Source organism: Arvicola amphibius, chromosome 7 (assembly GCF_903992535.2).
Source record: "Arvicola amphibius chromosome 7, mArvAmp1.2, whole genome shotgun sequence".
Taxonomy (NCBI): Eukaryota; Metazoa; Chordata; class Mammalia; order Rodentia; family Cricetidae; genus Arvicola; species Arvicola amphibius.
The window spans coordinates 113,744,785-113,768,558 of record NC_052053.1 but is presented as its reverse complement, the minus strand read 5'-3'; the positions used below and the strand labels follow the sequence as shown (position 1 = coordinate 113,768,558).

Genomic DNA, 23,774 nt, shown 5'->3' with positions numbered 1-23,774 from the left:
ATTTTCTAAGTAAAAGATCCTAATTAGTTTCTCAATTACATTTTCAATTTTTTTAGGTAAAAAATTATTGTAATTACTTATTCTGCTTCATAGTTTTAAACTCATTAAATATTAAAGTGATATTGCCAATTATTCTGTTTGTTTAAAGAGTAAATTATCATGAAGATCACTGAGGACATTCATCTCTAGAATCAAATAAGAGATGCATATTTCTGATAATGAACACTTTTATTTACTTATCATTTATCTGAGCTGAGACACGCTTCATACAAGACAGCATCAAGATATTACTTATGTACAACAGTGTTCTATAAATTAAAGTGAATAAAATCACATTTGCAATAACACAGAGTATACTAAACAGTAAATATACATAAGAATCAATAGAGCTGTGGAAAACAAAAATAATTTATGAACAGTATTTATCTTAAGGTTTTCAATTTTTTCAAGAATTGTTTTTCAAAGCAACATATGCTTTTATGTTACTTCTTTTGTGTATGTGTTTTATGAGTGTACTTCTTCATTTTGTTTGGAGGAAACTTGATGACCAAGAACATACAATTCAGGTTGATTCAATTGCAAAAGTTACAGAGAAATGATAGTGTTTAATATTCACTCTTAGTTTTGATTATTAAAAAAATAATCAGTTCAGTGTTGTCAGGCCTGTAGTCCAAACCAGTTTTCTTGGCTGTGTGTCTCCTCTGTTGATATCCCTGATCAACATAGTGTTGACACCTCTGTCAATAATCAGAGACAAATAGCAAATGAGATTACTAATTTATATTACATTTAAAATATAAGTTATAAAAAAGAGAGTTAGGAGGAATATATCCTAAAGGGATGGATTATGCTTCTTCTGAAATACAAGAGTTATAAAACAAAAATACATGGTCACAATTGAGATGTCTTTGTATATGTGTGTGTGTGTGTGTGTGTGTGTGTGTGTGTGTGTGTGTGTGTGTGTTGATGGTCTGGAAGCCTCAGAGTATATCCAAATAGTTCAGATCCCTGTCAGCACTCTTTGTTGACCAAGAGAACTAGCTGATAATACCTTACGGGGGAAGTGAGGCCAGAGAAACACTGGCTGACTGCTCTTAAAGAAGACTTGTGTTTGATACACAACATCTCCACAATGACTTGCAGCCTGTACCCCATTTTCCAGAGGACATGATGCATTCTTCTGACTTCCACAGGTAGGGACACACAGTATAAATAGATATACATGAAGATAAATGTACATACAATATAAAGTAATATGTTTTAAACACCATTTTAGGATTATATAGAAAATATTATTTACAAGACATAGAGAAACCAAACTGGAACCGAGATAGAAGATCTCTTCCTGTTGAGTAACAATCATGGTAACAGAGGGTGGCATGTAGACTTCTGAAGAAGGAAACGCAACAACTGACTTATGTCGCTGTGAACCCTATAGGTTATAATCCAGCCTTCCGGACAAAGTATAACCATGGATTGACAATTGTAGAAGTAACCAGTTATTCTTAGACTCTGAGCCTCACTCAGCTATATAAATTTATTCTTGATGATGACAACCAGGTCAAAATTCATGCCTGAGATGTCTTAGGCCCTGGAAATTAAATTAATTATTTTTTCTATTTAAATTATCATGGCACCAGCCTGCCTTATAATTATTTATCTTTATACCCATAGACAAATGCTACACTCAGAAACACCGCGTTAAGATGAATAGCAGTTAATGTAGAGATGCATTTACACGTATGACTGCCTGCAAATATTGAGTGTTCACTCTTAAATGGGGCATTTATACCATACCTAGAAGGTTTAGTGGACATTGTAGTAAAAAGAAGAAAGAATAATTTAAGAACTGGAAGACAGAAACAAGGTCCTGGGTCCTGTCGTCTTCAGTTCAGTCGTAATACCATGGCAGTTGCACCTACCTGAAATTTTCCTGCATAAACCTGGCGCTGTCGAGGGTCATAGTCAATCCAGAATGAGCTACTGTCTGCGATGGATTTAAGGGAGAGGCAAACATTGTCTTTAGCTGTATACTCACTAAAAGTCCAGCAGGCTCAAATGGCTGGTTACAAACCCATGGTCAGGTAGCCCTGGTTAAATCAGTAGGCAAACAAAGAAAACAAAAGTGGCATGGATGTATGAAAAAGATTTGTGCAGAAGGGGATAATACCAAATGGGGGACTTGAGAACCATTGTTTGGGATCACAGTAATCAAGTCACTGTTTCTGTGAATAAAATAACCAAGGAATAAGTTCAATCCTAGCTTTATTTTGGAGGGTGAGAATATTGCCTATATAAGACGTCTTTCTTTTCTCTTATACTCCGCAGCATATGCCATATATGCATATGTCACCTTGCTATGTGTGTAGGGGTGGTTAGCAAACTTGAACTTAGTGTGGTGTGTCAATTAGTATATATAAGAATTATACAAGAACACCACATGCTAATTTACTTTTGAGATTCTAAGCGCTTCTTATGTCATGTACTGCATTGGATTTTATGTGACAGTGCAATCTTCATCCTGGGGAGCTGACAAACCACAGTACTGCTTTGGAGCCCAAGCTTCTCTGAGGTTTGCCGCCCCATGCATCTTATTATCTGGGCATTTGCTTTACATATTGCGTCTCCCTTGCGCAGCTTCTCTAGATGGTGAAACAATTTTGCTTCTTAAGGTTGAAAAAACAATAAACCCTCAGCATAATTAATCAGCATCTGAAAGGAGTGTTTTGTGTTTTTGGTTTTGTTTGTTTCTATCATGTGTGGGCACATATTTTTATGGAAAATATTAAATTTTAATTTGTAGTCTTAAGGGAGTGATAGTAATTAGGTCATAAATTATAAGGTACCATAATACTACTTTTTCATGTTTGCTTTTTTTTTTATACCCCAAACATTTTTTCGTCTCTAAAGAATTTAACAGCTGAAGTTGTTCATCCCATTCCCAAATGCTCCCTGTCTGCTCACAACATTTGTTATTTCATTTTTTTAGACTTGGCTGTTCCATGATTAAGACTCCATTAATTTACCCAGCAGTGACAACAAAATTATACTGATATAATACTGATAGTTAAAATGGACCTAATTAGATCTCGATCTCTAGTTCCTTTTCAAATGCACTATTCATGTTAATTATATGATTATTGCTTTAAAAAGTGATCAACAAAATAAAAAAATGAGACAAGGACTGATTTAGGATGACATTGGCTGGGGAACTGTAGATGAAGCTATTACATTACATACATGACATTGGTCATAAACATCAATACAGACCCTCTTGTGGTAGGACCACAGATCTAAACATAGTCAGCAGCCCAAGACAGAATATAACCATGGCAACAGGGGGCTGTGCAGGCCACCCAGATTGTCATGGTCCCTGCAGTAGCATGACTCTCGAATACCAATGTGGCCCTAAGTGGCAGCCCAGATCTCATGCTTCTGCACAGCCCCCAGCAGCAACCTTTAGCCATAAGGGCATACAAGACACATTCTGCTACAATGGAATCCTGATCTAAAGGACCTGTCACTCAGGTGTCATCCAGGCAAGGGATGCTGCAGAGGGCTATATCTGGGTCTGTGGTCCTACATTGGCCAGGGTCTGAGGTGATGTCCAGGGATCCTGCTGGAATCAAGGTCATGCAGATGACCTGTGTCTGTTAGGCTACCATAGACTATGTCAGTGTCAGATGATTGTACTGCACCTGAGGCTATGCTGATCTGAGTGGCCAGCGCTGACACCTAGAGTCATGGAGACATCTGGGCACAGACCATGGCCTAGGACTATGCCTGGGTCCATGGCCCTGCAGCAGCTGGGGCCTCCGGTGGTGTGCATGGCTCCTATTACCCCTGAGGGCTCTACAGATACCTGGGGTCTGGCCATCCACCAGCTCTACAGGTGCCCAAGTGTCACAGAAGAATCTGTGTCTGAGCTGCTGCAGAGAGCTATGTGTGTGTCCATGGTTCTGCTACTGTTGGGGACTGTTGTGATGTTCATGGCCCATGTTACCATGGAAGTCACTGGAACCATACTGTGCTGAGCCGGTCCCACCCTTCACTGGTCCTGAGATGGCTGACTAGATAGTACAGCTGGGAATCTAGTCCTACCCCTCAGGGCCCAGTTTGCTCCTGCACTCAGGGAAGATGCCCTCACACCTCACCATAGCTGCGCACCTCACCTAGGCAGAACCTTAGAGCTGACCCTGTCGGCCTGGGTATAGGTGAGGGAAGAAATGATCCCACCTCCCTCATCTGCCATGTGTTTGTATGCGCGAAAGATACCCTTCTCTCTTCACACATTACCACCTCTGGAAGGTGAGAGAGCTGGACGCTGGGTCACAAGACTGAGAGTTCGAGCCGTACCCCACACCAGCACACACGAGGCGGGACCTTGTAGCCTACCTGACCCTGTAGTTGGGGGGCACAAAGAATCAATAAGAGTTAATAAAAAGCTACATGTCATAATAGGTGGGACATAATTTACAAGTGTTGTACATACCAAATAGGGGAATTTTATAGATAAAAATTTAATAAAAATCTTTCATCTGCACTTAAATTCTGTAATCTGACAGTGACATGGTTGGTAAATGTGTTATCTCGCTCTTGTGCACACATCAAATGGTCTGCAATGTCTGGCATAGTAGTAGTTCCCATTCCCGTTTTCCCCAACCTTTATTTTTAATCACAATGAAGCCATTTAATTTTCTCTTTCTTACCTTCACAGCAATAATTTGTGAACCATGAGAAATACTATCATTCACTTTGCTCCTTTATTTATTTTAAGTTTGCTATTATCATCTAGAAGACATTAGTAAATTCTACCTGCATATGCTGAAATTTGATAATTGTGCCAGGATTCTTTGGAATGCTTTCTTGGATTATATTTCTGCAAAATGCATTTACGATTATATGAAGCCTTAAAGCAAATGTACCTCAAGTACACAACACTCCAAGCCTACTTGTCTCTTGAGGCTCCCTTGGAGATTTTTCTGCCAGAATTTTATGTAGAACAACATTATATAAGTCTTACTAGTATCCCATGTTCTTGTACTTCAAGATTTCATCAGGTGTGATATTTAAGTCATCATCGTCATCTTCAATCTAGTCAGATATATGAACTACATATTTTCAAGTAAAAAAACTGTTTAGAAACTACTTTTAAATTAATTTTCTAAAATATTTCCTTGTTTGGCAGGAATGAGCATGGATTGATAGCCATTAATAACTATTAGCATAAGAAAATACAAGAAGAAAACATGTATAAGCTATCTATTGGAACTTTTTCAGTGGAGTTTTTTACAATAATGCTACTGCAGGAAGAATATGAGAAAATAAATCATTTATTAATTCGAAGCAATCTTTTACAAAACTCTAAAATTTGATTTCTAAATATACATGCACTTACCTATATCTATATCCATCTATATCAGATTTGAAGTGGTATTTCCAAATCATTGTGTGATGTCAACAGTATTAAATTTCATTGAAAAGCTCTTGCAAAATCTTTGATAAAAATATCTTTCTAAATCTCACTGAGAAGATAATGACAGATTTTCATGTTAATGATATGACCCCAATAGAGGGCAATTATATTTGAAAGTAAATCAAATATTCATTAGCTCTGAATATATTTGTTACTTAGCTACCGTTTTGAAACTTAAAAGCCAATTTTAAATTTATTTTTCCAGGATGTTCTACTTACCAGTTAGTCCATGCTTTAAGAAGTTATTTCTTTGCAAATCCAACTTTATTATCTTAAGTTATTAACTTGTTTCAACATCAAATTTACATAAAATATTCATATTCAGTATGATGTATGAGAGGACCAAAGTACAGCATGCAGTTCTTGGACTGATAATAGCATTTTATGTACTAAACTCTGTCTGCTGGGACCATACAAAGAAAAATGATATTTAATCAATTGCTTTAAAGCCTATAAAAGTTGGCCCTAAGTAGACATTTGTGAACAACCTTCAAAATGCAGGCATTCGGGGAATCTGCATGTATTACATACCTGAGAACACAGAAACCAGCATCCAAAGAATAACAATAAAGAGATACTTCGTGTTATTTTCATCTTATGAAGACCATTTTTTTTACATATTACATTTTTACGTCTAAAGAATTAACAAATATATAATTTCTTGCTTGGAACAATTTATCTTGAACATAGCCTTCCTTCCTAACTTTCATTTCCTTTCAAGAATTTCTGAAGGGATAATCCAGGGATGGAGACTTTAGGACAAGCTTTAGGAAAATGTGATGGTATGGGTAAGAAATCAGTTGAACCACACTGAAATCCCAGTTGAGGTTTATGTTGTGTATATCCTGCTGATTATATATGTATATATGTATATGCATATATATACAAATTTATGTTGTATATAAATGTTTTATATTTTCTTCTGGAAATAGATTTAATTTACTAATGTTATGCTTCCATAAGCTTTACTCAGAATAACAAATATGAATATGGAAATTCACACTTTTTATATGAATACATATATTACATATTTGTAAGAACATGTGCATTTATTTAACAAATTGGAAAAATATTTAAATTTATTTAATGAATAGTATTTATCTAAATCAAGATGTAAGACACTGACATAATCTCAGAAACAGTGCTAATCTACTCATATCTTTTAAATTCCAGTACAACCTTCAAACATTGATGTTTTCATCAAACCATTCACATTTTGATCACACATTAATATTCATAACTTACCAATAGCATCATTAGGCTAATGCAAAGATACAGTATGGTAGGTCCACAATTCTTTTTGTACTCCAAATATACTGCGGTTCAAAATAGTAGCTTGTATTCTATTTAGTTATTGATCTTTATTTCATGATACATTCTTTTATGCCAGATTTGGGGTAGCAGAGTAAGAATTACTTCAAGTTTGAGGCCAGACTAATCTTTGTAAAAATTAAGCAAACTCTGAGCAATAATAGACAAATCCACGTGTCATTAAAACAAGAGCTTGGCGTGCACTTGTCTACTCTACTGCTTGTCTAGCCTGCATTAGTCTGTAGATTTGATGGCTACCATTGCCAATCCATTTCAGATAGCTGTATATAATGAGTGTGTGTGTGTGTGTGTGTGTGTGTGTGTGTGTTTGAAATTTGAAAAATGAAATGGACTAAAATTAACATTTTAATAAAATCATGTATTTCTCATTCATTTATGCTGTATTAGTAGATCCCTATACTTCCCAGCTTCTGAGTTCTGCTGCAACAGATTTAAACTAGTTAAGGATGTGATTTTAAGTGATTAGGATATGACTTTAAGTTTGCTTTTGTGTCTATTCTAGTATAGCACATCACCCTAGGATAGTGAGGCCCTCCTGCTGATCTTAGAATCCCAAGCACAATTCTTAATCACAGCAAAATAACTTGGTTTTTATCAAGATGTGTTTTCTTGTATAGTACTTTCACAAAGACTTGTAGAGAGGAGTTCTCAACTGAGGATTAATCTCTCATTCTGCCTCTCTAATATTGGTAAATATTGCTAGGGCCAGATCATTTTGCCTCTGACTCCTGAGAACTAGAATTAAAAGTGTATGCTTCCTGTCCCAGCTAAAAATTCAGGGTTTTGTTTTGTTTTTTTGTTTTTTTTTTTGCTGTGAAAATTTAAAATCCCATCCTCTATTATTTCTCTTATAAATTTCTAAAAAAGATTCAGTGTTAATGATCTCCTATCATCGTTTTCAAGCTCTTATTGATATGCATACAGGAAAATTCTGGTGAATCATAATTATTTCAGCAGCACTGCAGAAATTCAAGCTTATTAGCTTGAATATTCTGTTACTTTAATAAAACTCTTTTTCCTATTATTTCACATTTCATATTCTTCTTTGGATTCACCTATGAATATCTCCTGATGAGTTTCAATATTCTTTGGGGGGGGCTGATGAAATTTGCACAACATGAAATAGAGTCTAATGTAATTATATTACCTCCAGTTCATGAGTGTCTGTAACGCACAATAGAACATCAGATCAAGGTGACAGATGCAGTTTGTTCTTACAGTGTGCTATAGAAGGCAACTATATGTGGGATGAATCCTAACCAATAAAGCGTCCAAGGGAAGAGCAGACCAAGAAGTCCATAAATGGGTCAGGTTGAAACACAGCTTTACAAGACTTGACGTGGCCTCAGGTTGAATGACAAGCTAAAGCAAGCTATTAGATAATGGCAAACTTAAAAGAATCTTGTTATAGTTATTTTTAATTTATTCTTTTTTTGAACATTAAAGACAATTTATTTGAGTTACTAGACACTGTAAAATATTCCATTGAGAATTTTAAGGTTTTTCTGTTTTTTTCTTTCTTTTTTTGTTTTTTTTTTCTCATTTTTTTATTAAAGATTTCCATCTCCTCCCCTCCTCCTCCCCCTTCCCTCCCTTCCCTTCCACCCATACCCCCACTCCCTCCCTCTCCAGGCCAAAGAGCCATCTTTATTCTTAATATATTTTTTAGATGTGTGTTTACGTCTGAGTATATACATGTGAATGCAAGGGCCCACAGACAACAGAGTGTCAGACATCCAAGAACTTGAGTTTTTGAGCACATTTTTAAGCCACCAAAAATGAGTTTTATGAACATAATTCTGGTTCTCTACAAGATTAATATGTGTTCCTAACCACTGCTCTATCTCACCAGCCCTATGCCATTACAGTCAGCATTTTAGCTTAGAGTTGATAGTGATTTAAATAGCTTTAAGTGTTGACGGTATAAAAATGGGACTTTAAATTTACTACTAGTTATGTGAGGGAAATATTGAAAACATTTCAGTATATAGAAGATTACTAGATATGGAAAGATATTGCTTATATATTTCTTCACTAAAGATTTTAGCAGTCTATTTTTTAATTTTATTGATTTTTATTGAGCTCTACATTTTTCTGTGCTCTCCTCCCTGCCTCTCCCCTCCCCTTGATACCTCTCCCATGGTCCCCATGTTCCCAAATTACTCAGAAGATCTTGTCTTTTTCAACTTCCTATGTAGATCAGATCTATGTATGTCTCTCTTAGGGTCTTCATTGTTTTCTAGGTTCTCTGAGATTATGACTTGTAGGCTGATTATTTTTGTTTTATGTTTAAAAACTGCTTATGTGTGAGTGCAAATGATACTTGTCTTTCTGGGTCTGGGTTACCTCACTCAAAATGATGTTTTTCCAGCTCCATCCATTTGCCTGCAATATTCAAGATGTCGTTTTTTTTTTTTTTTCTGCTGTGTAGGACTCTATAATGTAAAAGTATCACATTTTCCTTATCCATTCTTCAGTCTAGAGGCATTTAGGTTGTTTCCAGGTTCTAGCTATGACAAACAATGCTGCTATGAAGATAGTTGAGCACATGTCTTTGTGGTATGATTGAGCATCCTTTGGATATATTACAAAATGTAGTATTCCTGGGTCTTAAGGAAGGTTGTTTCCTAATTTTCTGAGAAATCGCCACACTGCCACCAAAACTGGCTGTACCAACTTGTACTCCCACCAGCAATGCAGGAGTGTTCCCTTTACCCCACAACCTCTCCAGCGTAAGTTGTCATCAGTGTTTATGATATTGGCCATTCTTACAGGTATAAAGTGGAATTTCAGAGTTATTTTGATTTGCATTTCTCTGATGACTAATGATATTTAGCATTTCCTTAAGTGTTTTTCAGGCATCTTAGATTCCTCTGTTGAGAGTTCTCTGTTTAGGTCTGTACTCCATTTTTTTTATTGGATTATTTGGTTTTATCGATGACCAATTTCTTGAGTTCTCTGTATATTTTGGAGATCAGACCTCTGTCTGATATGGGATTGGTGAAGATCATTTCTCATTCTGTAGGCTGTTGTTTTGTGCTCTATTTTAAAGACATCTTCAAGCTGCACTATCCTGGGAGACAGAGGCAGAACTCAACCTAGTATGCTGTTATTATCTTAGGAATAAAGTCTTGTCAAAACAAAATAACACATGTTGAGAGGGCCTTGAAATTTGTGTAAGATTCAAAATAGTGCAGAGGTAGACACACTCTTATTAATGCCCCTTCCATATTATTCAAGTCAGTCCTGGAAAAGGCATTGTAACTTTACAAGGCCGATTCTGTCTTTTACTTCTTTCTTTTCCCTAAGATCAGTTTGTATTGCATGCTTAAGATTTTACCTCCATTACCAAATCTGATCAGTGTTAGAGAATTTTATCAGAAAATTTTAAGTTCTAAGTTCAACCACAGCAATACCAAAAAGTATTCACCTACTCATTCATATTTCCCTACTCATTTTATCAGAAATCACTGGATGAATATTTTACATTTTGTGTCAGTGTCTGTACAAAATATTCATATTGAAAACAGAGAAAATTTCTTAGATGATACATGTAATAATGATGACCTTGCTGGTATGTAATAACATGATTAAGTTAGGAAAAGGACAAAATTCATTTATACAGTAGAATAATGATAATCATATTTCCCAAATCCATTATTTTGGGGGTATTTTGTATTGGTAATAGCATTTATTTCTGTGTTTTACAGTTCAGAGTGTTAAAAAATGAATACAGAAACTCCAAATAAACCTAATCTTTTTGCCTATGGTACCATGAAAATTCAAGTTTTCTATGCTAAGACAATAATGGAAGTAATATTGAAAACACACACTTGGGCAGATATGTATGTGTGAGAGCTATCAAGGCAATTCTGATTCTGGTGATCAAACTGGTCTTGAAAGTAATATCCCAGTGCTCTCTCTACCTCTTGATTACTGGGAATCGAGATAAAATCACACATGGTATCTTACAGTGGTGAAATATTTCAAGTAAATACAAATAAAGCAGCATAACTTAAATCCAGAAATTTTATGCAAAATTTTGTGGTTTTACTCACAACATTAAAATGCTACTTCCAGAGGCATGTAAGGTTAAATTCTGGTGAGTTCTGGAGAGAGCTGAACATAAATGACTCTCATCTCATGCAGAATAAGTATTGAAATGTGAGTGTCTTCCTTTTTATCCAGATTATGTGATGAATGGCAGATACTTTGGTGTCTGACTTGAAATTCTGTTCCAGTGAAATCTTGATTTATGTTTTAATGTTATAATTACGGAATTTAACAAATATTTAATGAGGTACTCAAACTGTGAAGGTATCAAAAAATATTTTTCTAAAATCTAAAACAATTAATTAACATATTTTCTAGTGTTAACTGTCAGAGGTTTTTTTTTATATCATAATTGTGACCTATTAAAATATCTCCAAATATGAACTGATTATCAGAATAATCATATTAATACTGTGCAGACAATATCTATTAGGTGAATGGGAAGTGACTGAGACATTAAGTTCTGTATTATAGGCAGAATATCCTGCTGATAAGTCTTAAGAAGAAGTAAATCAAAAGAAAAATCACAACCTAGCAAGTTATGAATGACACCAATACATAACACTAAAATAATTGAAAAAGAAAATCAGAGAGAAAAAGTCTTTGAGGGTCCTATAAAAAGACAACCAAGTTTATTCTCTCATACCAGTGTTATTCTCTGATATCTGTATGGAAGTGTCACAAAATTTCTTACTCTGAGTTGTTTTCTGACAGAACTTCAAAAATCACAAGTGACTGTTAGCAATGAACAAAATTAAAACCATTCTTACTTCATAATTATGCCTGCTCTCATTTATGGGAAATTATTGAATGTAAAGAAATTTGAAAGAGAAAGAAATTATTTTCCTATATTCTAAAATGCCTTTCATGAATAGAGATGCCATCTTTTTTATTTAAGTTCGACTATATTTTTTATTAATTTAACACTAAATCATATTGCTATTATTATTTAAATAATGCATTCATTAATTTAAATTTATTTATTAAATTAAAGTTTAATTTAGGTGTTTGTAGCATATAAATCAAAAGTATATTAGAATGGTATATGTTGACATTAAACACATGAATAAATACACCCCATTCTACCATGAGAATACTTAAGACAAATGACATAAGGAGGGTGAAATATGAAGAACAGGAAGGAATTTGTTACCATAGTCAGGAGGGTGAGAATTTTCCACATTAAGGAAACAGCTCTTGAGGTAAAGTGTAAATTGAGTATGATAGTGAATGAGAGAATCTTTGAAGAGCTCCCCATTACTGCCCCCTCAAAAAAGAAAATATCAGAACTGCAGAGAAAAGATAAGAGAATAACAAGTAAAATAAAAAGCATTTTATAAAAGTTGAAGAAAAGTTGAATTATGGTAATAATATGAACATTATTGCAATATAATATTCTGTATATTCTACTGAGTAATATAGAAATTAATTGGGATTATAGATCAAAGGAATGAATGGAATGTATATTTAAGGAGGAATGTTTACCTGCCTCCTGGGAAACAGTACAAAGGGACAAAGATGAAAGGAGATTGTAAGATTTCAGAAGTCTGAGTGGTAGTGATCAAACATTCTAGATCATCTTCTGTAGGCGGAGACCCTTCTTTCATTTCCCTGCCTCCCAGACTTGAAATATCATACAGAAACCATTTTAGTTACAGCACTGTTTGGCCAATAGCTTAGACATATTTTTAGCTAGCTCTTACATATTGAGTTAACATATTTCTATCAATCTGTGTATCGCCATGAGGCTGTTGACTTGCCAGGTAAGGTTCTAGCTGGCAACTTTCTCCTTAGGTAGCACATGCCATTGTCTGTGACACAACCTCCTCTCTATTTATATCTTTGTTCAAATTTCCATCCTGTTTTTGCTCTGCTAAGTGATTGGCTGAAACAGCTTCTTTATTAACCAGTGGTAATAAAACATATTCATAATGTACAGAAGGGAAATCCCACATCAAACATACACTTATCAAGTACATAGTCGGTGCTAGACAAGCCTATGTTTAGATTATCCTTTTTCATAAATTTATTCATATGTACCTCAGTCAATGAACACATGAACTGTAACTAAGAAATTTTACTTAGCAATTAATAATTAGTTATTTTAATATATCAAGACTTTTATCACATTTTCTGTAAACCTATACTGGGAGTAAATAATGAGAAATGCATGCAAATAATATGGCCCTTTTAAATTAAGAACTCTTAGCAAGAAAAATGACTTCAAGATATTGTTAATTTCTCTTACTGACAGTTCTTATAAGTACAGAACTATAATTAAAAATGTGAAATTTATGTAAGTCAAAGAGACTTTTATGTTGTCTTTTTGGTTAATGAGACCCTCTAGACCCATAAAGATTACAGGCCATTGGCAATGATATTTGTTACCCTTCAAACATGACAGTAAAACCCCATTGCCCAATATACCACCTACTTGATTTCTAGAACATAGAGCAATAAAGCTAATACTGACCTGTATGCTTCATCCTTACTAGCTAGCTTTCAAAGTCTTGGAAACTGCTGCATATGCTACCCTAGAATAAAGATAGTCATCGCACTTAGCCAGTTCTAAACACTGAAACTATGTCTGAGAGTCACAGGAAACACTACAGTTGAATACCATGCTGATTTCTAGGCTGAACAGCACAGTGAACACTACATCTGTTCATCACAGTGACCAACATAGTGACCACTATGACTGTACATCACAGTGGACACTACAACTGACAACCATGGTGACAACTATGAGTGACTATTTGGTAATGCATACCACTCCTGCAAAGGCAGAACAAATTCTGATTTATTTTCATTCCTGTTCCACAAGATAAAACCAATACCTTGAACTATTTTGGGGTGGGGGCAGAAGACTGGTCATAGGCTTTGGAGAAAACACACTACTATTATTCCAATAAATAGGTGTATTTAATCCATTCTTGATGACATCATATACATAGGTTAATGTATCTTTGAATACTCATCAGATAAGCTTCTTTTTGAAGAAGAAAAGTACTTACACAGAACCTCACATCTCTTTAATGTGCAGAGAATAAGCGACTGTAGAATGCTCAGCATTAAACAGGGCACCTCTATCACATCCCCTATGTACACACCAAAGGCTCAGGAATCATTGTACAGAAGGGGATATAAAAAATATAAGACATCCAGGAGATGACATGAGGAAAAAGGAAAAGAAAATGTGCTCTGTCTGCCCAAGTTATTTTTTTCTTTGTCAAAACAATATGTTACCTATGAAATGGGTATAAAACCTATCATTGTAAAGATTAGGTCATTTTGTGAGGGTAAATGAAGAAAAACCTTAGTCTTCATTATAACACTGGACAGTACACCTTCAGATTCACGTAAATAAAAATGTCAATATAAATATTATATTATTTGAGGCTTACAATATTTTGATAATATGTTGTCTACAATCATTTGCATTAAAAATTTCAGAAAATTTTAAAGGTGATCAAAAAAGGAAAAATGGGAAAAGGGAAAAATGAATATTCTTATCAAATATAAAATACCAGATTTTTGTAATGAAATTTTGTTCAAAGTGTTAGTAGATAAAACTTCTCAATATTAGAAGATAAAAATGAAACACTGAAAGCCGTTTCATCATCTAGGAAACACATTAATTGGGGCAGTGAGATGAGCTGCAGTAAAGCACAGATTGTACACATCCAAGACTTAATTTAAATTATGTGAATCACATATACTTAAACATGGTATATTAAAACATTTCAACGTTAATCAAGGTGCAACAGAGTTTCATAGTGAGTATCATAATAAAAATGTCATATATAAGCAATGGATTACATTGGTTATTAACTAGATCAGATTGAATATCTTCCAACAGAATAACAGAAATTATATCTTAGTGTGCCTCTGTGAGTATTTCAGAGACAATTGGATCATTATGTTATCACATAATTAGCTGTTATATCCACTGATGACATAAAAATATTATGGGAATTGGAATATGATGAACACATCCAGGAGTAAGAACTAATTGCAGGGAGTAATTCCGTTTCTGGATCTTTTTTTTTTTTTTTTCCTCATGGTTTATTTTTTTTATATTTAAAAATTTCCATCTCCTTCCCTCCTCCTCCCCCCTCCCTCCCCTCCTTCTCTCCCTTTCTCTCCCCTCCTTCTCCCCCTTCCCTCTCCTCCCCTCCACCCATACCTCCCCTCCCTCCCTCTCAAGGCCAAGGAGCCATCAGGGTTCCCCACTCTATGCTAAGACCAAGGTCCTCCCAACTCCCCCCAGGTCCAGGAAGGTGATCGACCAAGCTGAGAAGGCTCCCACAGAGCCCGTCCATGAAGAAGAATCAGAGCCCAGAGCCATTGTCCTTTGCTTCTCAGTCAGCCCCCGCTGTTGGCCACACTCAGAGAGACGGGTTTGGTCGCATGATCCATCAGTCCCATTCCAACTGGAGTTGGTGATCTCCCATTAGTTCTGTCCCACCGTCTCCATGAGTGAACGCACCCCTCTCGTTCCTGACTTTCTCCCTCATGTTCTCGCTCCTTCTGCTCCTCATCGGGACCTTGGGAGCTCAGTCCAGTGCTCCAATGTGGGGCTCAGTCACCTTCCCCATCTGTCGCCAGCTGGAGGTTCCCTCACGGTCCTGACTTTCTTTCTCATGTTCTCTCTCCTTCTGCTCCTCATCAGGACCTTGGGAGCTCAGTCCGGTGCTCCAAGGTGGGGCTCTGTCATTTTCTTCATCTATCGTCAGGTGGAGGTTCTATGGTGATATGCAAGAAATTCATCAGTATGGCTATAGGAACTGGCCTTTTCAGGCTCCCTCTCCTCAGCTGCCCAAGGAACTAACTGGGGGCGTCTCCCTGGAAACCTGGGAACCCCTCTAGGGTCAAGTCTCTTGACAACCCTCAGGTAGCTCCTTAAATTCAGATATATGCTTCCCTGCTCTCATATCCACCCTTCCTATATCCCAAGCACCCCATTCCTCCGAGCTCCCCCCGCTCTCCCCTTCACACTTTTCTCTCCCCATCTTCCCTTGGCCCAGTCTTGCCCAACCCTCAAGTTCCCAATTTTGCCTGGCGATCGTGTCTACTTCCACTATCCAGGAGGATTACTATATCTTTTTTGGGAGTTCACCTTCTTATTATCTTCTCAAGGATCCCAAACTTATAGGCTCGATGTCCTATAATCATGGCTAGAAACCGAATATGAGTGAGTACATCCCATGTTCATCTTTATGGGTCTGGGTTACCTCACTCAGAATAGTGTTTTCTATTTCCATCCATTTGCCTGCAAAATTCAAGATGTCATTGTTTTTTACCGCTGAGTAGTATTCAAGCATGTATAGATCCTGCCACCTTCCAGTTGAGAACTCAGTTATTCAGAAGTAGGGATTCCCTACAAATGCTCTACTCTGATGTTCAGCCGCAACATAGGCCAACAAGGATGGAACAAGATGACAATGGAGCAGACTTCTGAGATTTTGAACATAAATCCTTTGTAGTTCGGTGGGCATTCGGCTCCTCTTGCTCTCGACTGTTAATGGCAGGCAGCAGCTTTTGAGCGGGACTCAGGTAACCGCTGCCGGTCCTGCGGATGTCTCCCCTGGCCTCCGCTTTCTGCACCAGTGTCGCCGGTGTCGGAGCTGTTCAGCATGTCTGTGGTGCCGCCTAATCACTCGCAGGCGGGCTGGCCCTGGGGGATCAACCAGTTCGGCAACAAGTACATCCAGCAGACCAAGCCCCTCACCCTGAATCGCACCATTAACCTGTACCCGCTTACCAATTATACCTTTGGTACAAAAGAGCCCCTCTATGAGAAGGACAGCTGTGTTGCAGCCAGATTTCAGCGCATGTGGGAGGAATTTGATAAAATTGGGATGAGAAGGGCTGTAGAAGGGGTTCTGATTGTACGTGAGCACCGGCTACCCCATGTAGCTGGGAACAACTTTCTTCAAATTACCCGGTGGTGAACTAAACCCAGGAGAAGATGAAATTGAAGGACTAAAACGCTTAATGGCAGAGATACTGAGTCGTCAAGATGGAGTCCTGCAAGACTGGATCATTGATGACTGCATTGATAACTGGTGGAGACCAATTTTTGAACCTCCTCAATATCCATATATTCCTGCACATATTACAAAGCCCAAGAAACACAAGATGTTGTTCCTGGTTCAGCTTCAAGAGAAAGCCTTGTTTACAGTCCCAAAAAATTACAAGCTGGTTGCTGCACCATTGTTTGAATTGTATGACAATGCCCCAGGATATGGACCCATCCTTTCTCGTCTTCCTCAGCTGTTGAGCAGGTTCAATTTTATAAACAACTGAATTCCTGCATAGAATTAATGAAGCCGTCTCTGTGAGCACAGCTTAGACACATAGAAGAAGAATTGTAGAGAATTTTTGGTTTTCCCTAAATGGCCACCTCCTTCTTGTTTGAAGAGTAAAATTAATATGAACTAGGTAGTGGTATAAACATGTGACAGTGTTCTATAACTGTTTGTTCTACTCATATGTTTTTTGTACAACATTAAAAAAGGTGAACTTCCAAAAAAAATCCTTTGTAGTTTAAGTTTCTAACAGTTATTTGTTAGACAACAAAAGTCTGTCTTTCCATTTTCGATCAATTTTTGTCAACCATTCAAGAATATACACAAATACATATCAAGAATATACACACATACATATATATCATATATATCAGTCTATTGTCTGTTATCTTTCTATACATATACCTATTTTTAGATTTATCTCAATAAACACAGAAGAAGAATATGCAATATATATATTGTCCTTAGCATAATATCTTGGGTGCAATAATAGAATCAATGTTATTACTTATTTGTATGACTCTGTATTTTTTTTTATTCCCTTTATAAAGAAAAAGTCAAAATACAAAATTTTAAGAGTTAGGCTATTTCATAATCTATCAATTGCTTGCTTATGTAAATGTTAAAATATTTTCTCAGAATGTTACTGAGGAATGCTTTTGTCTTATTCAAAATAACCAGACATTTTTTTCAAATTTGTGTGGTAATACTTTGTAATATCATTTATAGAAGCAATTGATGTTTGAATGTGCAAATTTCTAGCCAAGATTATTGACTTCTAACTATTATCATACATTACAAATAATTTGACTGTTATTGGCTAACGTAACATTATGTAACATGGTATTTTATTATTTTCTTCTTTAACATTTTCAGAAGGCTGTATTCAGCAAAATATTTATAAGAAAAAAAAAAAAAGAGGTGAGCCTCCAGCTCCTAGTTCTACCTGGATAAAACTGCTCAGGTCTTTAATGCCATTACCATTCTTTGCCCATAACCTGCCATAGGGAACTGAGGAGGCCTAACACAGAGAAGACACCAAGTGAACGAATAAGCAATCTGCTGTGTGTCTGCTATTGTCACTGCAATAGCTGCTATTCAAGCCTCACTTGGAAGCAAGCCGCAGGTATAAATTTAGCTGGTTGCCCTCTGAAGAACTATAAATATTAGTAAGAAAACACCAAAACCGATCAGCCTCAAGTACTCAAGGAAGACAGTTAGCCATAAAACTTTTTTTCTTTTTTGAGACAGGGTCTCATTATATAATCAAGGCAAGGCTCAACCTCGCAATCCCCCTGCTTTAGCCTTTAGAATGCTGAACTACAGGCAAGTGCTAGCATGCTCAGACAAGATCTGGGCACCTGCATACTCTAACGCTTCTGTAAAGGGGCTGATAGCCATCCCGGCACCAGGACCATCACTTTAGACTGCAGAGAGATCTTGGGAGAGGATCATGCAAGCAAATGGAGCTCAGAGCAGTGGTGGTGATAAGTTGTTGGCCAGGGAGAGCAGGCCTTGAGCCACAGAACGCACCTTCCCACGGGGGTCTTTTTGGAACCTTTCTTTTAGTTCTATAGCCCAGCATATCTTGCCCACAGCTCTAGGAAATTCATGGTTACTCGAAGGCTCACAGAGGAGCTTGGAGAGGAATTTGGGGGGACTTTAGAGTAAGGGAAATGAATTGTAGTCCTTCACAAATGACCTATAATACATGTGGTACATGACACAATCAAAACATCATTCTGTTCATTTAAGAACTCACAAATACAATCTTATGGAGTTGTAAAAAAAATACAAAGTAGTCTTATGCCATTTTTTCATTAAAGTTTTAAAAGTACCATTTACACTTTTCTTTCGATTCATCTTGAAGTCTCAGAGCACTAAATATAGAAGAATGAATAGTGATATGCATGGATCAAGGCATACTAAGTAGATGTTCTCACTGACCCTTCCAAATAATTTGCCAAAAATGTATTTTGAAAAGAAAGAAAAGAAGTAAATAAGAATGACAAGTCAAATTCTATACCAATGTCATCCTGCTTTAGAAATGTATGATTATATTTTTATGATTTATTGCAATCACCTTGTTATGGAGAAGCAAATGTTTTGGATCTGGCTATGGTTATCAGACTTCACAGGTGCTATAATGAACACAGGTTGTTTAAAACCAATATTTCATGACTTTTTAAAATTATTATCATTTCCTGAGCATTGCTGTTCCAGAAGGCTGTTAAATTTAGGATACAAAAACCTCTATAAGTTGGGAACATGTTTACAACAGCTAAAGGAGTTTTCAAGTCTTATTTCTAGCTACAATCCAAACAAATATATTAGGAATACCAAATCTAATTCTCTTTTAAAAGATAACACTACATGATGTAAATATGTTACCAAATATAAGCTACATTGGTCAATATTGTAGAGTTATTTCTATACTGTATCATGGAAATGTTTGAACTTCTCAAGTGTCATTTATCAATACTCATAAATTTCATTTGAAATGTTCCTTTGGAAATAAACCCCATGCAGAAAGCTATGATATGTCTACAAAATATTACAAGCATAAATTACTAATGAGCTATGACACACTTGATTTTCTGAAGTAAAGGAGAAATCATAAGGAATGTTTCACATGATATATTTTGGCCACTTAAAATTATTTTGTACTATTTTATGCAGTTTACATTCTGTAGGTTTCATAAATATTTTCTCATAAATGCAATATATGTGAAAAGGTTTTCTTTTGAAAATTGAATCATTCTACCACAAAGAAACTTAAATGTTGAACTACCTTATTGGATCTATTGGAATAACAAAAATAAAGTAAAACATAAAATTTACTTTTGCTGAGCTATCGCCTAGCTTGCTCTACAGCATGGACGGGCTCACTGTGAGCCTTGTCAGTTTGGTTGCTCACCTTCCTGGACTTAGGGGGAGCTGGGAGGACCTTGGACTTAACATAGTGAAGGGAACCCTAATGGCTCTTTGTCGTGGAGAGGGGTGGAGTGGGGGTATGGGTGGAAGGGAGGGGAGGGAAGGGGGAGGAGATGGAAATCTTTAATAAAAAAATGAGGAAAAAAATTTACTTTTGCATATATATATAAAAAGACACAGGCTCACATAATGGATACAAAAGCAGGATCCATCCTCAACTTCAAAGACAGACATAACCTTAGAGAAAAGGGTTGGGAAAAGATCTTCCAATCGAATGAACCTAAGAAAAAATAAGCCAGTGTAGCTATGCTAATATCTATAAATGAAAATCAATCAGAAGAGATGGGAACGGACAGTTTAAATTCATCACAGGAGCAATCTATCAAGATGAAGTCTTAATCCTGAACATCCATGTCCCAAATACAAAAGCACCCATATATGTTAGAAACATTACTAAAGCTTAACCGCACATCAAACCCCATACACTAATAGTACGAGATTTCAACACTCCACTCTCCACAGTGGACAGGTCAACCAAACAGAAACTTAACAGAGAAATATGGGAAATAACAGGTGGTGTGGGAAGTCCTTCTGTATATGTGTTGCTTTTATTGGTTAATGAATAAAGAAGGTGCTTTGGTCTGTGATAGGGTGGAGTAGAGCTAGAAGTGGAAAACTAAACTGAATGCTGGGAGGAAGATGCCAGAGTCAGAGAGAGGCCATATAGCCTCTTCCACAGGCAGACATGTTGGAATCTTGCTGGTACACCACAGCCACATGGCAACACACAGATTACTAGTAATGGGTTAAACAAACATAGGAGTTAGTTAACAATACATTTAAGTGATTGGCCAAGCAGTGGTTTGAATAACATTAGTATCTGTGTGGTTATTTTGGAAGACTGGGAAATGAGCAAGCAGTCTCTCCAAACAAGTTCCCGAGAGAATGTTGATCACCAAAGGCACTCCACTTGATACTGAAGTTTTTGTTAGGTTGTCTTTAACTCTGATGGAGTACCATTAGTCTAGATGATAAAGAGTCATTAAATGATGTTTCTTTGTACACAGAATTATTTCTTGTATATTTTTTCTGTAAGGAGAATATATTATGATTCTTCATGTGTCTTTCATCCATATACATTAGCATTTTACCCACCTACTTCTTTCTCCTGTATTTCTATTGCTCTCCCTTTCCTCAGTAGCCTTCTTTATCTTTTCCCTCATCAGACCGACTGTATTCTGCTATTCCCTGGTACCTTCCTATCCACCTTCTTTCTCATTCACTTCCTTTCTCCTCACTAAGGAGCTACCCCCTTTCCTGTTTAATCTACAAAAGCTTTTGAAAGACAATGATGAAATATGACATTCTTCACCTTCCCAATGGATTGCAATATTAAACTAGGTTATAATTATTATCTCTGGAATTTGAGGGGTTAATGATATTACTGTCAGTAAACATGCCTGTTATCACTGATAGTGGCTTAAAATTAGAATGTTTACACAACAGAGATGAAATGTTCCTCAGACATCTACTGTTAAAGATATGTGCTTCAATCTTCTAATGAGTGTTATATCAGAGATTCTAGTCTCTTTCAAAGAAGATTTAATATAAGTAACTTACAATCTTAAGAGTTATATTTCATTTTGTTGATTTCTCTAAAGATTCTTTTTTTTTCTACTCTCTACTTTTTATTTCTTTTTTTTTTTAAACTTTTTTTTTCCTCATTTAGGAGCAAAAGGAGGGAGATCATGAGCAAGGAAGCCAGGACCGCGAGGAGTGCTTTTACCCATTGAGACGGTGGAACAGATCTAACGGGAGACCACTAAGTCCAGTCGGAATGGGACTGATGGAACAGGGGACCAAACCGGATTCTCTAAAGATTCTTATGTCCAGTAACAAGATAAATTCCACTCACTCTTCTATAATCATAAAGGCAAAGCCCTTATTCTGATCATAGTACATGTTTGATTGATTTCTAGTTTAAAATAAATGCTAACTGACCAACTAAATTTTTATTCTTATTAAATGTTCATTCTGTACTATGAAAAAAGCTTATTTGGAATACCAGTCATCAACTGTAATCCAATATGGCATAATAGTAATTTAGAATATATACAAAACAGCTTCTTAAAGTTTATTGATCTATTTCATACTGTTTTCCTGGAACTTGAAGAAATGTTATAACACAACTGTGATTCTTGAACCTAAATATTGAGATGATAGCAATTGCCTTCAAATTACCTGCCCAAAAGTTATATACTTAGTCCCATAAAAGTCTTAGCCATTAATGAATGGTTAACTGATTGATGTCGTGAGACGATCATACTATCTGTACTTAACAAGTCTCATTTCATGTATTTTCATTGACATTCCTGAGTACAGCATTATTAGAGTAATTGCATTAAATTCATTAGATTGCACTAAAAATAAAAGACCCATGCAATTTTTAATAACTATCTGTGGATATATATATAATATATATATATTATATATAATATATATATATAATTTATACATCCAACATGTGTTTATCTCTGGCAAAACTTGTTAGTCAAATACTTTGTAAACTGAGGTATTTATTTCAAGAAGAAACACAGCATGAAATGAGTATGTTTTATAATAACATAATATTACAAATTTCTTCTATCAAAATTGTGTGTGTGTTAAAGGTGTACATGTGTTGTTATGTATGCATAACCACATCTGAGGGGTGCAAATATCCTCGTGTGTGCATGTGAGGCCAAAAGAGATCATCAAGCATATTCTCATAGTTTCTATCTTAAGATTTTGAGACTAATTAGTCACTGAACTTGAAGGTTGTTGTTTAGGTTAGAATTTCGACCACCAATTCCTGGAGTCTGCCTGTCTCTGCCTTCTTAAGGCTGAGGTTGTGCAGGCAGACACTGTCAATTTTGACATGAGGGTTAAGTATGAGAACTGAGGTTCTTTTGCTTCACAGCAAGCTGTTAGCCAGCAAACTCTCTCCAGAAACTCCATGTTTATCAGTATCTTAAAATGTAGAATATAAAGCTAAAATTAGAATTGCTGTTTTTCTCCCTCTAGATAGCCACTGGTGAAATTCATGAAAAATGTTTCCTATGTTCACAATTTAAAGAACATAGTAATTACTTTCCCCTTTAACTATGAAACAAATTCTTGCATATATTAATTATGGTAAAGTTATCACATTCAAGTAATGAATTCCTCACATTAAGACTATTATATCCTTGTAAACATGTGGGGCTGGTGAAACTTTCATTCATCTGCCACGTGTATAATACGCAAAACTTTTCTACTGAAATTTAAAATCACAAATTTTCCAGAAAATTTTTATTCAGTTAATTGAATAATTTAACTTATATTTAACAAAGCTGAGTATAACATTAGACATATTGCCAGATGACGAGAAAGAAAGGCACAACGAGTAATTAGTAAAAATCATTGCAGCCTCACTATTAATGACAATATGAATAATTGATATCTGGCAGAGGAATCACGTCAGTTCATTTAATATCCTTGTTCTAACAGGATGCCAAGAGAAAAGGAGATACTATTGAACAAATAGCTGAATCTGAGCAATTATTTTTCCTTATCACATCACTTTATAAAATAGTATTGCTAAAACTTACAAGTAAAATGATAATTACAATTTATTATGATTTGTGTTG

The 23,774-nt window shown here is 35.9% G+C and overlaps 1 protein-coding gene across 1 annotated transcript; it reads left to right on the top strand.

The window, feature by feature from the left end:
- Window positions 1–16,497: 16,497 nt before the first annotated feature.
- On the top strand, window positions 16,498–17,170 carry LOC119819936 (cleavage and polyadenylation specificity factor subunit 5-like). The gene is given in 2 exon segments (XM_038338142.1): window positions 16,498–16,778; window positions 16,780–17,170. Coding segments are annotated over 2 exon segments (672 nt in total).
- Window positions 17,171–23,774: the final 6,604 nt, after the last annotated feature.